Source organism: Lipotes vexillifer, unplaced genomic scaffold (assembly GCF_000442215.2).
Source record: "Lipotes vexillifer unplaced genomic scaffold, Lipotes_vexillifer_v1.1 scaffold583, whole genome shotgun sequence".
Classification (NCBI taxonomy): domain Eukaryota; kingdom Metazoa; phylum Chordata; class Mammalia; order Artiodactyla; family Lipotidae; genus Lipotes; species Lipotes vexillifer.
Genome location: NW_006784184.1, coordinates 1,799,661 through 1,814,330, shown reverse-complemented (window position 1 = coordinate 1,814,330; position 14,670 = coordinate 1,799,661). Strand labels below are relative to the sequence as shown.

The 14,670-nt window shown below is 48.4% G+C and overlaps 1 protein-coding gene across 2 annotated transcripts in view; it reads right to left on the bottom strand.

Annotated features, from left to right (window-relative positions):
• NFRKB (nuclear factor related to kappaB binding protein) overlaps positions 1–14,670 on the bottom strand; it is a 33,738-nt gene that overhangs the window by 884 nt on the left and 18,184 nt on the right. For both annotated transcript variants that reach the window (XM_007456589.1, XM_007456588.1), the window contains exons 13-23: positions 14,578–14,624; positions 10,689–10,749; positions 10,107–10,281; positions 8,218–8,324; positions 7,609–7,732; positions 7,350–7,429; positions 7,036–7,256; positions 6,670–6,937; positions 5,839–6,045; positions 3,099–3,866; positions 252–358 (exon numbers count right to left, since the gene is read on the bottom strand). In XM_007456589.1, the coding sequence (XP_007456651.1) occupies positions 252–358; positions 3,099–3,866; positions 5,839–6,045; positions 6,670–6,937; positions 7,036–7,256; positions 7,350–7,429; positions 7,609–7,732; positions 8,218–8,324; positions 10,107–10,281; positions 10,689–10,749; positions 14,578–14,624 (2,165 nt within the window). The remainder of the gene's footprint in view (positions 1–251; positions 359–3,098; positions 3,867–5,838; positions 6,046–6,669; positions 6,938–7,035; positions 7,257–7,349; positions 7,430–7,608; positions 7,733–8,217; positions 8,325–10,106; positions 10,282–10,688; positions 10,750–14,577; positions 14,625–14,670) is intronic.

Below are 14,670 nucleotides of genomic sequence, written 5' to 3'. Positions count from 1 at the left end.
AGAGCACATCACCGGCCACACAGTACTTTTAACTCACTATTCCTCTCCCCACTCACTCTACAGTATAAGCCTGAAGGCAGCACCAACTTCTGTCTGTTTTAATCACTGCTGTATCCACAGCACCTAAAACAACGCGGGGAGCTCGAGACTCACTGCTGAGCACAACGAAGGAGCCCGGGACACCAGCCGCCTTCCCCTCCGTGTCTAGGCATCCCCCCACCGCCGCCCGCCCAACCCTCTACAGCACTTACTTGGCTCCAAGGTTGCCTTTGATGATGGGGGCTGTGACCACACCCTTGCCCTTCATGGGCTGGCTAATGACAGAGAGTGGAACTGTGATCCGCGTAGGCAGCTTCCCCTAGAAAGACAAAGCAACTGGGTTTACGGAATGCAAGGAGAGAAAGACCGCCACGCAGCGTCACCCAGCATCACCCAGGGCCACCCAGCTGCTATGAGCCCCCTCTCTCCTGCCTCAGAAAGCAGAGCAGCCGCACGCACCTGCCGTCATCAGGGCAAGACATGTGCCTGAACCACCAAGGAAAGAGTGTGTCCACTTAGGCACAGTATGAGCCTGAGCTGACAGAGGGGAGGGTCTTACTCATCCACGTACCCCCAACACTGGGGACACAGCCAGGCGGAGGAACTGAGCAAGGACAGAGGCACTCAGGAGTGAATACAGCAGGTGCATAACTGCTGCTCCCCTCGAGCAGGCGCACTGCTGGGGAGCACACAGCAGGACACATTCCCTGAATGCTCTGTTTCTCCCAGAGGTAAGGGAGGTTAGTCAATGGACACTAGTAATAAACTCAACCACATGAAAAGTCCAAGTCACAGCTAATAAGGCCCAGAGGAACACAAAAGGAGCTGGAAAGACCTGGTATCTTCGGGATTTCATGATGGCTGGGGTTCGGCCACTACACTAGCCTATTTTTAGGTTGCCTGGTTTTTAACCCTTGGTTGATGATAAAATTTATATACAGTAGGATCCTATATACATACAACTTTAAAAAATGATTCAAGAGGGGCAGCTAACAAGATGCAAAGAAAAGGAATCAACATTTCCCACAGGCAAGCTGGTTCTAAAGAAGCCAGGCATTCAGGAGGAAAACTGTATACCAGGGCACCACACTGATCTCCACAGCTGAGCTCAACTGTAGCCCCTTAGAAAGCATGGAAAGATGTCAGTGGACAAGAGAACATGGCCAGATGGGGCCTCCAAGGGAACCTACTAGGGTTGTATTGTCGTCCTAAAAATCCCTAGTGTTGAGAACAAGACCGCTTCAGACGAGCCGTCCACCAACTTGTGTCCCTCCATGAACTAGCCTACCAGCTGCCTAGACAGACAGGCAGCACCACTCAGTACTTCCTGCCCCACCAAATGCTCTCCGGTTACAGTGACCCTGATTGATGACAACAGGGTAGATACCGCTGGATTCACCTTTCTGCTTCAGAAAGACTCAAGAGAAACAAAAGTGGATCAAGTAAGCACGTCTCCTTGCTTTCTTATTTTAACTTCTCTGATAAGAGAACCTAAACAAACATTTCCTTTAAAGCGACACTGCACTTCAGGGTTGGCTGGTTGGCTTTACTACCGTGTAGGTCCTCCTTCCTCCCACTAATCCTCTGGATTTTATCCAAATTAGTAACGTTTTACTATATTGCCTGCTTAGAAAAGTAAACTGTATTTTATACTGTCCAGATGCACCCACCATACAGAACAGTGCCCCTTATCTAGAGGTCAAAGAATAAACACATGCACCCAGAAACACACCTGTTGATATGGAAATTTGGTTTATGATAAAGGTAGTACCTCAAGTTAGTGGGGATGACATATACTAGTCAATGATGTTGGAATAATTTGAAAAATATGAGATCTATACCACATGCCATTCACAAAAATATATTTCAAATGGGTTCCTCAATTACTTTTTTTAAACTCTAAAAATATTTTATGAAAATGAGGGCTGACATCTTTATAACCCTGGAGTAAGAAAGGCACAAGACACGAAACCTAGGAGCCGTAAAAGAAAATGTTGATGGATCTCATCAGATAAAATACCTACAGAGCAAAAGGCTTCACGTGCAAGGTTAAAAATTGACAGACTGGAAAAAAATATTTTCTACACGTACAAGAACTAACAAGCAGAAGATACAAAGGCTGGGGCCACAGCTCACACAATACGAAAAGGCCAAATACCCCAGAAGAAAACTGGCAAAGATGGATTCACCCCTGGAGAGCCCACGCCAACCTCTGGACGAATGGCTGCCCATCCTCACTAAAGATCCAGGGAACAGAAAAAGAACTCTCTTTTTACCAGTAAGATAGGGACATAAAGCTTAAAAAAACAGGATATCCAGCACGAGGTTAGGGTACGAGGGAAACAGGAAACTAGCTGATGGGGGGAGTGTAGGCTGGTGTGGCCTTTTTGCTAATACAACTGGAGTATCAGAACTTTCAACGAGTACCTCCCCGAGCCATGCCAGGAACCTCTGCTCCTGAAATACTGATACATGTTCACATACACAAACATGCACTGTAGCAATGGTTTTTAACAAGATACTAAGTATCGTAGGATCTGGAATGAGGCCCAAGACACATTTTTAGATATTTAAATAAAGCAAATCACAGATTGAGGTCTCTCACAGGGATTTTAAAACCACGTAAATATATACGAAAATGCTCAGAAAAAGAACTAGGAGGATAATGCCAAAACACGACGAGTGATGAGCCTCACAAAAGACGAATCAGAGGTGGTAAGAGGAACTTCATACTTACACCGTGTACCTCTGCACTGTTTTACTTTTTTTTTTTTATAACATCTTTATTGGAGTAGAGTTGCTTCACAACGTTGTGTTAGTTTCTGCTACATAACAAAGTGAATCAGCTTTATGCATACGTATATCCCCTGCACTGTTTTATGAGAACGCATGCCCGTGCTACACTTTCGTAAATTTGTCTCAGAATTAAACAGCAAAGTATTTTAGTAAATAAGCCTGTTTGGGTCAAAGGAGGAGACAGACAGGGCTTCTAGTCTGCACTCCCAACAAGAGAAGCTTCCCAAGCAGAAGGGCTGGTCTCCACCACCAATGTTACTCACAGCCTGGGACGTGGAAACAACCGTGGTGCTGACGGGGACCTGCCGCACGGCAGGGGCTCCCGTCCCGATGCTGATGGGGGTGCTGGAAGCCCCAGAAGCCACGGCCACAGTCTTGGACACGGCAGCATTCACACTGGGCAAGGACACCGCAGACGTATGGACAGTTCCAGACCCACTGGCCACGGAGGGCCCTTGCTTGGCATGGGCTGCGACTGTGATGGTCGGGCCTGCTTTGGGGGGCATCACCCCCAGGCCCTGCACGATGCGGATGGTGGCGGCTGGTTTGGCTTCAGATGAGGCCACTGTGTTTTTCCCCTTCTGGTCAGCCACACTCACGCCAAGCGCTGGCATCAAGCGAAAAGCTGAACTTGAGGCTTCTGTTGGCTTGAGGTCAGGAGTCACTTTGACCACGGTGGTCCCTGGTGGAGTGGATGAGGGGGCACTGGCTGGACTGGCCTTGGCAGGGCTGTCAGCTGCGTGGACTGGGTTGGAAGTGACATGTAAGGTAGCAGAGATGCCTTTGCCTGTGGGGCCGCTGCCTGTCCCAAAGAGGTCCTGGGTCAGTTTGACTGTGGTGACCTGGGACTTGGCCAACGTGGCCATCATGTCTGGAGTGATCCGCAGAACAGTCTGGCCTTTGGCGTCCGTGGTGATAGAGGAGGGCGGTAGCCGCAGCACGTCCTTGCCCTGGATACGGAAGTTAGTGGCTGTGAGTGGGATGCCGCTGCCCGTCTGGGGCTTCACGCCGAGCTGCCCAGTGATTGCCACCTGGAAGGGAAGAACAGCACTGACAAAGGCGTTCGCGAGGCTGAGCTGCTTCCAGAGCGTGACTGGGGGAACCTACACTGTGGGAAATGTGGGTCTCATGTATTTTTCTAACTTTCTATTTTGAAAAATGGAAGACATTTGCCAAAGCAGAAAACAGTCTAACAAATCCATGCACCCATCACATAATTTCAAAAGTTATCACTTGGCCAATTTTATCTATCTTTCCCCACTCTTCAGGGAGCTGGGGTGGGGGGAGGGAGGAGTTGGAATATTTTAAAGTAAACCAATAAGTATCATTTTGCTGATCAACACATTCATCCCTGGATATCCAGGGCTGCTCAAGTCCCTGACATAAAATGGCACAGGACAGTCGGCCCTCCGTACCTGCGGGTTCAAAAGCAAAATTCGGTCACTGGTTGGTTGAACCCGTGGAGGCGGAACCCAAGGAAAGAGAGGGCCGACTGGACTTCTACATGTCTCTAACCTAGAAGAGGACTTCTAAATGTAAAAGTAATCCCCTATCATCACCACATAATCACCTGTAGATATTATAACACACACTAGCATTTCCCCTACAGTCTCAAAAACGCCTCACTGCTGTGCCGACCTCCACTCTGAGGCAGCAGCAGGGCCCGGCACTAAAGGGCATGAGCCCCGGGGCCAGACTTCCTGAGTTCACATACCAACTCCTACCTACGGCCAATGTCCACGTGCAACAGGTGCGATCCTTCTAGGCGGGGGACTCTGTCTCGTGAGCCATCCCCCCTCTACTGGACCACTCATGCCATCAGTCGAGTTCACTCACTATCCATGTCCACTGAGTGGTCACTTCTCAGGCCTCGTTTCACTGCCCTTCACACGCCTGGTGCTGCTACGGACTTCGTGAGCACACTTTCCTCTCAGCCTGTCTCAGTCTCCACACCACAGTGTTTCCTTCTGTCTCAGTGAACGACAGTACCGCACACCCAGTCACTCAAGCCAAGAGCCACAGGGTCATTCCTGACCCTGTCCTCAAACCACCAGGAAATCACACTGGTCTACCGCCAGGCCCTTGGCTTGAAGCCCAGCCCACCGCCCACCTGCACGGCTGCAGCTCCCTCCCAACTGGCTTCCCTGCTTACGCCCTTGGCCCCTAAAGTCCATTCCACGCAAAAGCAGTGGAATGGACTTTAGATTTCTTTAAATGTAAACTAGGTCAAGTCATCCTGGCTCACAATCTTCCGATGGCTCCCATCACATTTAAATTAAAAGCAAAGTCTGACGTGACTTAACCACTGGCAGCCCCGCCTTCTAACACCTGCGCACTTGCTCATGGAGCTTCCAACAGCGTTCCTGTCGTTCCTCAAACGTTCCCAACTCGAGGCCTTTTCACATGCTGTTCCCATGCCTGGGACGCTTGACCCCGGATAAGCACGGTTCCGCACACTCTCCAGCCTCGCTCACTGCTCTCACAAGCCTTCTCCCCAGAGAGGTGTTCTCTATGACACTAGGAGCCTCAGGAAGGCAGGGGCCTGGTCTGGGTGATGCACAGACTCAGCCCCCAACACCCTGCACAGTGGCCGGCACACAAAAAGCACCCAATAAACATCTGATGAAAAAAATAACATTACTTCATCATTAGTGGTCCCATTTCTTCAACAGTAAAATAGGGATAACAAAAGTGCCTGCCCTGTGGTGTTATGAGAGTGACATTCAAGTTATTCTATAGGGTTTTAGCTAAGTAAATTCATGAAGAGTCTACTCCAAATCAAGAAACTCAGCTACTTAATGCTGAATTACATGGAAAGAGATAGGAAAAAAAAAAAAAAAAACAACCTCTTTGGCACCTACCAAGCTTGCACTGCCCTTGCTGGAAACTCACGCTTGAAATACCTACGAACTAAGGATCAAAGGTCACAAGCCACTAAGATCTCCAACTATCCTTTGATTCTGGACAAAGGAGTCAGACCCACCCCGACAGCCATGCACCTACCTGCTTGATAATGTTCTGTCCTGTGACGTTCTGAATGACGGCAGCCGCGGGGGTGCTTGGAGCAGAGCCCCCAGGAGAACCGGTGGCCGGCTTGCTCGCAGGGTTGGCTGCGGCAGGGAGACTTGTCACCGTGAGCCCCGTCGGCCCCGGTCGCTGCACGGTGGCCGCCGCAGTCTGAGCTTTGACTGGAACGGTGGCCATTACTGTCTAGTTCAGGGCAGGAGGGCAAGAGCTTAATTAGACACTAAGCTGCAGACCAGCACGTGGAGTGGTCTCCACCTGTCACCACCCAGGAAGCGTTCCTGTAAGAGGGCTTCTAATCTAACAATGCTGAGGGTGCACTACCCTCTAAAATGAACAGTGCGGAGTACTTACCCTCAGGTAGAACATCTTAACTTTCAGGAATACTTTCTCATTTAACATCTCATTTCACCCCTACACACTGAGGGCAAACGTTATACCCCTTTTACAGCAGAGGGACCTGAGGCAGGAGACCCTTGTCTAAAGCACAGCAGTTAGTGGCCTGGCTAAGCCTAGAGGCATGAGGGAAGGAGCCTGAGACCTAGAATCACAGGCCTGGATTTACATCCCACCTCTATCTACCAGGGTCCTGATGTCACAATCCTGCGTAAATCGCTAAACTTGCCAAAGTTCTGATTCCCAACAGGTATTCAATAAAACACAACTTATAACTTGCTTACCAGGCTTTGGACATTAAATGAGCTGTTGTGATAAACATCATCGTCAGCAGCAGTAACCTGGGTCCTGGGTCCTGACCCAGACTGCCTGGCAGACTCATCACCCCAGCCCCTGGGCCCCGTCCCTCCTTACCTGGGGCCCGCCTTTGGTCGGCACGGCCGTGCCTGGCACGCGAATCTGCGGTCCTGCTGTCATCTGCGGCAGCGTCGGTGCCGGCCCTGCTGACTGAGTCACAGCAGGAAGGTTGGGCTGGGCCACCACCCGCACTTGGGGGAGTCCAGCTGAGCCGGAGTGGCTCACGACACGGGCAGCAGCCTGAGAACTCGGTGGAGTCTGGCTGGACGCCGGGGAGAGCATGGTTCCCAGCTGCGGCATCGTTGGCGAAGACACGAGAAGAACACTATAAAGAACACACAGGGAAACAACACAGACAACTTAGGACACGGATTCAAAAGAACCCTGGAGGGAGAAAGCTGGAGAGGAAATGGAAGCGCTCACCCCGAAGTGGATTTCACCGGTTCCGAGACAGTCGTGGGGCCACTTTTGTTCACTGACGGCACAGGCGGGGGGGAGATGGGCGTGGCAGGCAGAGCAGGAGTGGTGGGGGTCACAGGCGTGACCGGGGTTGGGGGCATGCTAGAGTCGCTGAGGCTCAGCTGGCTCTGCTCAGAAGGGCCAGTGCCGAGGACCTTCACCGAACCCTCCTTGCTGCTGGACTTCTGCACAAGGACGGGGAGCACACGGACGCGGGAGTGAGCAAGGCCCGCGGGGATGCCACAGCCCCTCTTCCGCTGTCCCGCGAGGTCACTTACCACCTTGGATGGGGGCTTGGGTTTTTGCTGAAGGGCTTTCCTGGCTTTAGCTGCAGCTGCTTGGGCCTGGTGGATCCGCTCTGTGGACAAGAGTGGGAAGCTTCAGCAACAGCTTAACCTCAGCACTGTATGGAGGGTGGTCTCACCAAGAGCCAGGGCGCTAACCCGCCTCTACAACTCTGTCCTGCCCGCACGCCAATGAGAAGAGTGGAGCTGGGGCGGGAGGGCAGAGGCAGCCCTCAGCTGGCTGGGCACACACCGAACTCTTCCTCGCTCCGGTCCCGATGCAGGTAGATCCACAACTTCCGTCCGATGTCGTACTTCACACACGGGTCCTTCTCGTAATGCAGCCGATCCAGGGCACCACTCACCACTGTATTCACCTGAGACACAGGACAAAGAGGAGGAAGGACCACGCAGGCTCAGACTCGGGGAAAATCCCTGGATGAGAGGCACAGCCAACACAAAGATCCTACCTCCCAATGGCTAACCCCATCACTCGGCAAAACAAGAAACTACGAGTCCTGAGAGATGGAGGTGCTGTGCCCTAAGATGGTGAGCTGAGAGAAGGAGAGCCTCGCCAATGGCAAGGTCGAGGGGCAGCACTGCTCTCCTTTCTCAAGACGGCATCCTTTCGTCTCCATCAGTTTTTTTTGGCTGCGCTGCATGGCTTGCAGGATCTTAGGTCCCCGATCAGGGACTGAACCTGGACCCTCAGTAGTGAAAGTGCCGGGTCCTAACCACTGGACCACCAAGGAATTCCCCATTAGTTTTTTTTTTTAATTTTACATTATTCTATCTTGTATCTCCTTGTAAGCTCCCTTAAATCCATCCTGGAACAAAACACGAGCAGCCCTTCCCCTCCTACCTGAGTGCTGGTGACGTCTGGAGCCAGGAACTGGGAGTCCTTGAGCAGCTCACAGATCTCCGCCCGCGTGCCCTCCCCGTTGGGCAGCCGGGCCGCGGCATCGCGAACTGACACCAGAAACAGCAAAGTCCGAGCGTCAGCAGGGCTCCCCGGGGGAGCTGTCCCCCACCTGCTGACCAGCAGCAGGTGGACATGGCCTCTGCGGGCAGCTTCTTCCACACCCTTCACACTTTCAGCCAAGGCTGAAGACCCCAGGACCCCTGAGAGTTCAGTGCGTTCAGGAACTCAGGCAGAAAAAAGTTACAACTTTAACTGAAATACAGCATTTCCTTCCATTGTGAACCAAGGTTGGCATAACCTTTGTTGGCATATGTTGCCAACCATATGATGGCAGTGCCGTGATGCTGTAATGGAAATCAGACATTTTCTTATCACAGCACAGCTGCTGCGGACAACCCAAAATATCATTTCCACTCATCACTAGCTGGGAACTAGAGGAGTTAGAAGACCTGCCCCTAGATCTTGTCTTTTTTTTTTTTTTTTTTTAAGTATGGTTGATTTACAGTGTTCTGTTAGTTTCAGGTGTAGAGCAAAGTAATTCAGTTATACATATATATATAACATATATATTATGTTATATATATATATTATTTTTCAGATTCTTTTCCCTTATAGGTTATTAAAAAATATTGAGAATAGTTCTCTGTGCTAAACAGCAGTAGGTCCTTGTTGGTCATCTATTTTATATATAGTAGTGTGTATATGTTAATCCCAAACTCCTAATTTATCCCTCACCCCCTTTCCCCTTTGGTAACCATAAGTTTGTTTTCTATGTCTGTGGGTCTATTTCTGTTTTATATATAGGTTCATTTGTATCATTTTTTTCTGGATTACACTTACAAGTGATATCCTATGATATTTGTCTTTCTCTGTCTGGCTTACTTCGCTTAGTATGATAATCTTTAGGTCCATCTGTATTGCTGCAAATGTCATTATTTCATTCTTTTTTACAGCTGAGTAATATTCCACTGCCCATATATGTATGTGTATATATATGTATACACACACACACACACACACACACACACACACATATATATACATACACATATATATCTCACATCTTTTTTTATCCATTCATCTGTTGATGGACATTTAGTTTGCTTCCATGTCTTGGATATTGTAAAATAGTGCTGCTTTGAACACTGGGGTGCATGTATCTTTTTGAATTATGATTTTCTTCAGGTACATGCTCAGGAGTGGGATTGCTGGCTCATATGGTGACTCTAGTTTTAGTCTTTTAAGGAACCTTCATATTGTTCTTCATAGTGGGATCATGACTTTCCTTTAACGCTCCTCTGGGTGTAGTCACTCCTCCTCCCGTGTCCCCTGCATCGGCAGGCGGACTCTCAACCACTGCGCCACCAGGGAAGCCCAAAAACATACTTTTCTGCACCATAAATCTGTTTTAATATTCTGCTAACAATTTCAATATGACTGGTTTCTTTTATAACTCTGTGCATCTTATTTTAGGCATTTAAAAACTTAATTCTGAGAAGGGGTCCAGAGTTTACCAGACTGCCAGTGATCTGTGGCACAAATAAGGTTAAAAACCTCACCTTTGAAGGAATCCTAGCCTGGAGGAAGCAAATTCCGACACCTGGAGGAAGCAAATTCCGACACCTAAGCTAACTTCTTAGCAGCCTGTGAACAGTTCCTGAAGCAAGGTAAACATGAGCCCAGACCCCAGGGAGGAAACACGGATTCTGTGTAGATCTCTGGGGCAGAATCCCTCCTTCCGCGTCCCAAACTGCAAAGCTTCCTGAAGCTACGCTGACCCTCCAGCCTTTGCAATGGGGGCAGTGGGGAAAGCAGGAGGAGGCACGCACCCAGGGACAGGATGGTGACGTAGGCAGGCCGGTCGGAGCGCAGCAGGGAGTGTTCCCGCGCCTTGTTGAGCGACGTCTCCTTGTCGAACACGCCCTTCACGGGCCCCACCACGGACTCGAAGCCATGCATGCGGAAGGTGAATGCCTTGTGGGGCTGGCTGTACCGGTAACGCTCCTGCCAAAAGAAGGGACGAAGCTCCTGAGTCAGTCACGGGGGCTCTCTCTAGTCACCCCGTACAGGAAGGGGTCGGCCCGGAGACATTAAAGCAAAAAGCAAACAGGCTATTCCACTAGGAACACTGAGCCGACCACAGCGGGAAAAGGATGGTCCCTAAAAGCCAGTCACTAGCAAACGGATTAAGAGGTAAATGTGCTGTTTTGTATCTAGAAGAAAAACCATCAGACCATTTTTCATTCCCTTCCTCACACCATCTCTGCCCCCCAAAAGCAATCCCAACCCACAGAATAGCAAGGTGTGAGTTGCTTCCAAGAATTTGGATTCAAGGACAGTCAGGCTCAGAGCTTCTCACCTCATGGCCTCACAGATACACAGATTTACACTGTGTTCCAGCTTTTTCTTACCTGCTCCTGAAAAACTCGCTTCTCCTCTCCCGTGCTGGGCCGCACCACATAGTCAGTTCTTCTGGAACACAAAGACGTTTGGGTCCATCACCCCTTCTCCAGCACCCCAAACCACTGGGTCCATCGCCCCCTCTCCAGCACCCAGAACCACATCCTTTGCAACATGAGTGCTCCACTTGTTCATTAGTGCTCTTATCTTGCAAAGGTCAGAAGTCCACTTTCCAAATCCTGCCAAGTAGCTCCTGTTGGTATTTGCCAAGTTACTTGATTCTTAGGAATCCAGAAAGGTATTGGGTAGGTGGGAAAGAAAGTGACGTCGTGTTTTACCTACTGTTTTCAGTACTGTTGCTAAGTAAGCCTAATCTAAAGGCAACAAAGAATTCAGCTTTAGAGGAACAAAGGACTTCAAATTTGTACGATGACAAGGGTGGTTTTTCTGCTACCTAGGCAAAAGTACCAAGTAAGTGAGATCAGGGAATTCCCTGGCAGTTCAGTGGTTAGGACTCCGCATTTTCAATGCCGGGGCCCGGGTTCGATCCCTGGTTGGCGAACGAAGCTCCCACAAGCCACGCAGTACAGCCAAAAAAAAAAAAAAGAAAAAGAAAAGAAAAGAAATTGAGCTCTATTATGTAAGGCAATGGTGCTGTCACTTTCAGGTTGGTCCTGAGTGCTGGTGTTCAGGAATCTAACTAAAGAGCTATACAACAGCATCAAAGCAATAAAACTCTTAGAATACATTTAACCAAGGAGGTGGAAAATCTCTACACTGAAAACTACAAGACTTTGGTTAAAGAAATTGAAGAAGACACAAGTAAAAAGATACTCTATGGGGCTTCCCTGGTGGCGCAGTGCTTGAGAGTCCGCCTGCCGATGCAGGAGACGCGGGTTCGTGCCCCGTTTCGGGAAGATCCCACATGCCGCGGAGCGGCTGGGCCCGTGAGCCATGGCCACTGAGCCTGCGCGTCCGGAGCCTGTGCTCCGCAAATGGGAGAGGCCACAACAGTGAGAGGCCCGCATAACGCAAGAAAAAAAAAAAAAAAAAAAAAAAAAAAAAAAAGATACTCTATGTTCAAGGATTGGAAGAATACTGTTAAAATGCCCATATCACCCAAAGTTATCTATAGATTAATGAAATCCCTATGAAAATTCCAATGACATTTTTCACAGAAATAGAAGAAAACAATCCTAAAATCTGTATGGAACCACAAAAGACCCCGAACAGCCAAAGCAATCCTGAGAAAGAACAAAGCTGGAAACATCACACTTGCTGATTTCAAACTATGTTACAAAGTTACAGTAATCAAAATAGTATGATACTCTCATAAAAATAGACACATAAACCAGTGGGACAGAACTGAGAGCCAAGAAATAAACCACTGCATATATGGTCAACTAATACTTGGCAAATGGAGCCAAGAATACTCAATGAGGAAAGAACAGCCTCTTCAATAAACAATGCTGGGAAAACTGGACAACCACAAGCGAAAGAATGAAACTGGGCCCCTACCTTAAACCGTTCACAAAAATTATCTTGAAATGGATTACACTTCAACTTAACACCTGAAACTAAACCTCCTAGAAGAAAATATCGGGAAGAAGCTCCTGCACAATGATCTTGGCAATGATTTTTTGGAGATGACACCAAAAGCACAAGCAACAAAAGCAAAAATAAACAAGTAGAACTACCTTAAAGAAAAGCTTCTGTACAGGGGTCTTCCTGGTGGCACAGTGGTTAAGAATTCACCTGCCAATGCAGGGGACATGGATTCAAGCCCTGGTCCAAGAAGATCCCACATGCCTCGGGGCAGCTAAGCCCGTGCACCACAACTACTGAGCCTGAGCTCTAGAGCCCGCAAGCCACAACACTGAGCCTGTGTGCCACAACTACTGAAGCCCATGTGCCTAGAGCCCGTGCTCCGCAACAAGAGAAGCCACCGCAACGAGAAGCCTGTGCACCGCAACAAAGAGTAGCCCCTGCTCGCCGCAACTAAAGAAAGCCCATGCACAGCAATGAAGACCCAATGCAGCCAAAAATAAAATAAATTTATTTTAAAAAAAAAGCTTCTATGCAAAGAAAACCATCAACAAAATGAAAAGGCAACCTACAGAATGGCAGAAAATATTTGCAAATCATACATGTGTAAGAGGTTAATAACCAAAATATTTAAGGAACTCCTACAACTCAAAAGCAAAATACCCAAATAATCCAATTAAAAAACAGGCAAAGGACCGGAACAGACATTTTTCTAAAGATACACGAATGACCAACAGGTACACAAAAAGGTGCTCAACATCACTAATCATCAAGGAAATACAAATCAAAACCACAATGAAATATCACTTCACATCCATTAGAGTACCTATGACCAGAAAGACAAGAAATAACAAGTGCTGGTGAGGATGCAGAGAAAAGGAAACCCTTGTGCACTACGGTGGGAATGCAACCTGGTGCAGCTGTTAGGGAAAGCAGCATGGACGTTCCTCAGAAAACTGAAAACAGAACTACCACATGATCCAGCAATCCTACCTCTGGGAATATTTCCAAAGGAAATGAAACCACTATCTCAAACAGCTATCTGTACCCCCATGTTCACTGCATTATTTACAATAGCCAAGACATGGAAACAACTGTGATAGATAAGTGTCTACCAACAGATGAATGGATAAAGAAAATATGTATGTACACACACACACACACACACACACACACACACACACACACACACAGCGGAATGTTATTCAGTCATTAAAAAACGTAGGAGGGCTTCCCTGGTGGCGCAGTGGTTGAGAGTCCGCCTGCCGATGCAGGGGACGCGTGTTCGTGCCCCGGTCCGGGAAGATCCCACATGCCGCGCAGCGGCTGGGCCCGTGAGCCATGGCCGCTGAGCCCGCATGTCCGGAGCCTGTGCTCCGCAACGGGAGAGGCCACGACAGTGAGAGGCCCGCGTACCGCAAAAAAAAAAAAAAAGTAGGAAATTCTGCCATTTGCAAGAACACGGATGGATCTAGAGGGTATTATGCTTAGTGAAATAAGTCAGTGAAAGACAAACACTGTATGATCTCACACGTGGAACCTAAAAGAAGCGCAACTCACAGAAACAGAGCCTAGAATGGTAGTTACCAGGGGATGGGTGAAATGGGGAAACACTGGTTAAAGTTATAGAAAGTTCTAGGGATCTAACAAAGAGCACGGTGATTACAGTCAACAATACTGCATCATATACTTGAATGTTGCTAAGAAAGATCTTAAATGTTTTCACTACAAAAAAAGAACTGGTAATTATGTAAGGTGACGGATGGGTTAACTACCCTTACTGTGGTAATCACTTCACTATATGTATATGTACATATATGTGTGTGTGTTTATATATATATATATATATATATATAGATATAGATATAAATAAAATCAATACACCGTACCCCTTAAACTTATAAAATGCTTTGTCAATTATATCTCCACAAAGCTGGGGAGAAAGGGACCATGACAGACTGGAAACAGTCACATAAGATGATACAAAGGCTCAGGACGAGGTCGAGACCTAAATCCCAGCCTGGGTCCTGTCACTTACCCTCACACTTCCCTTTCTTTGTAGGTAAAATGAGGAAAATGGGCTGCATAACCCATTCTCCAGCAGGAACTGAAGGGGGCACTGGGGAAAAGCATGCACCTACAGGTGGATCCCACCTCCTCAGAGACTCATGGGGAAAACACTTCTACTGCTGGGAGCGTGCTGCCTCTTAGGGAGGCTGAGGCAGATAAGGACCAGTGGATCCCGGCATCTCAAGCCCACTCTGGCTCTAACATACAAGGATGTGTCAGCACAACCAGGGCAGTACTTAGATGCTTTCTTGGGGCACCATCCTCCGTTAAGAGTACTATACTCACACCCGAGGAACAGGCGTTGTGGCATCTGAGCTGTCTTCATTTTCTTGCTGGAGAAAAGGAAAGCAGTAACAGGTAAATGGACTGAAGGATTTT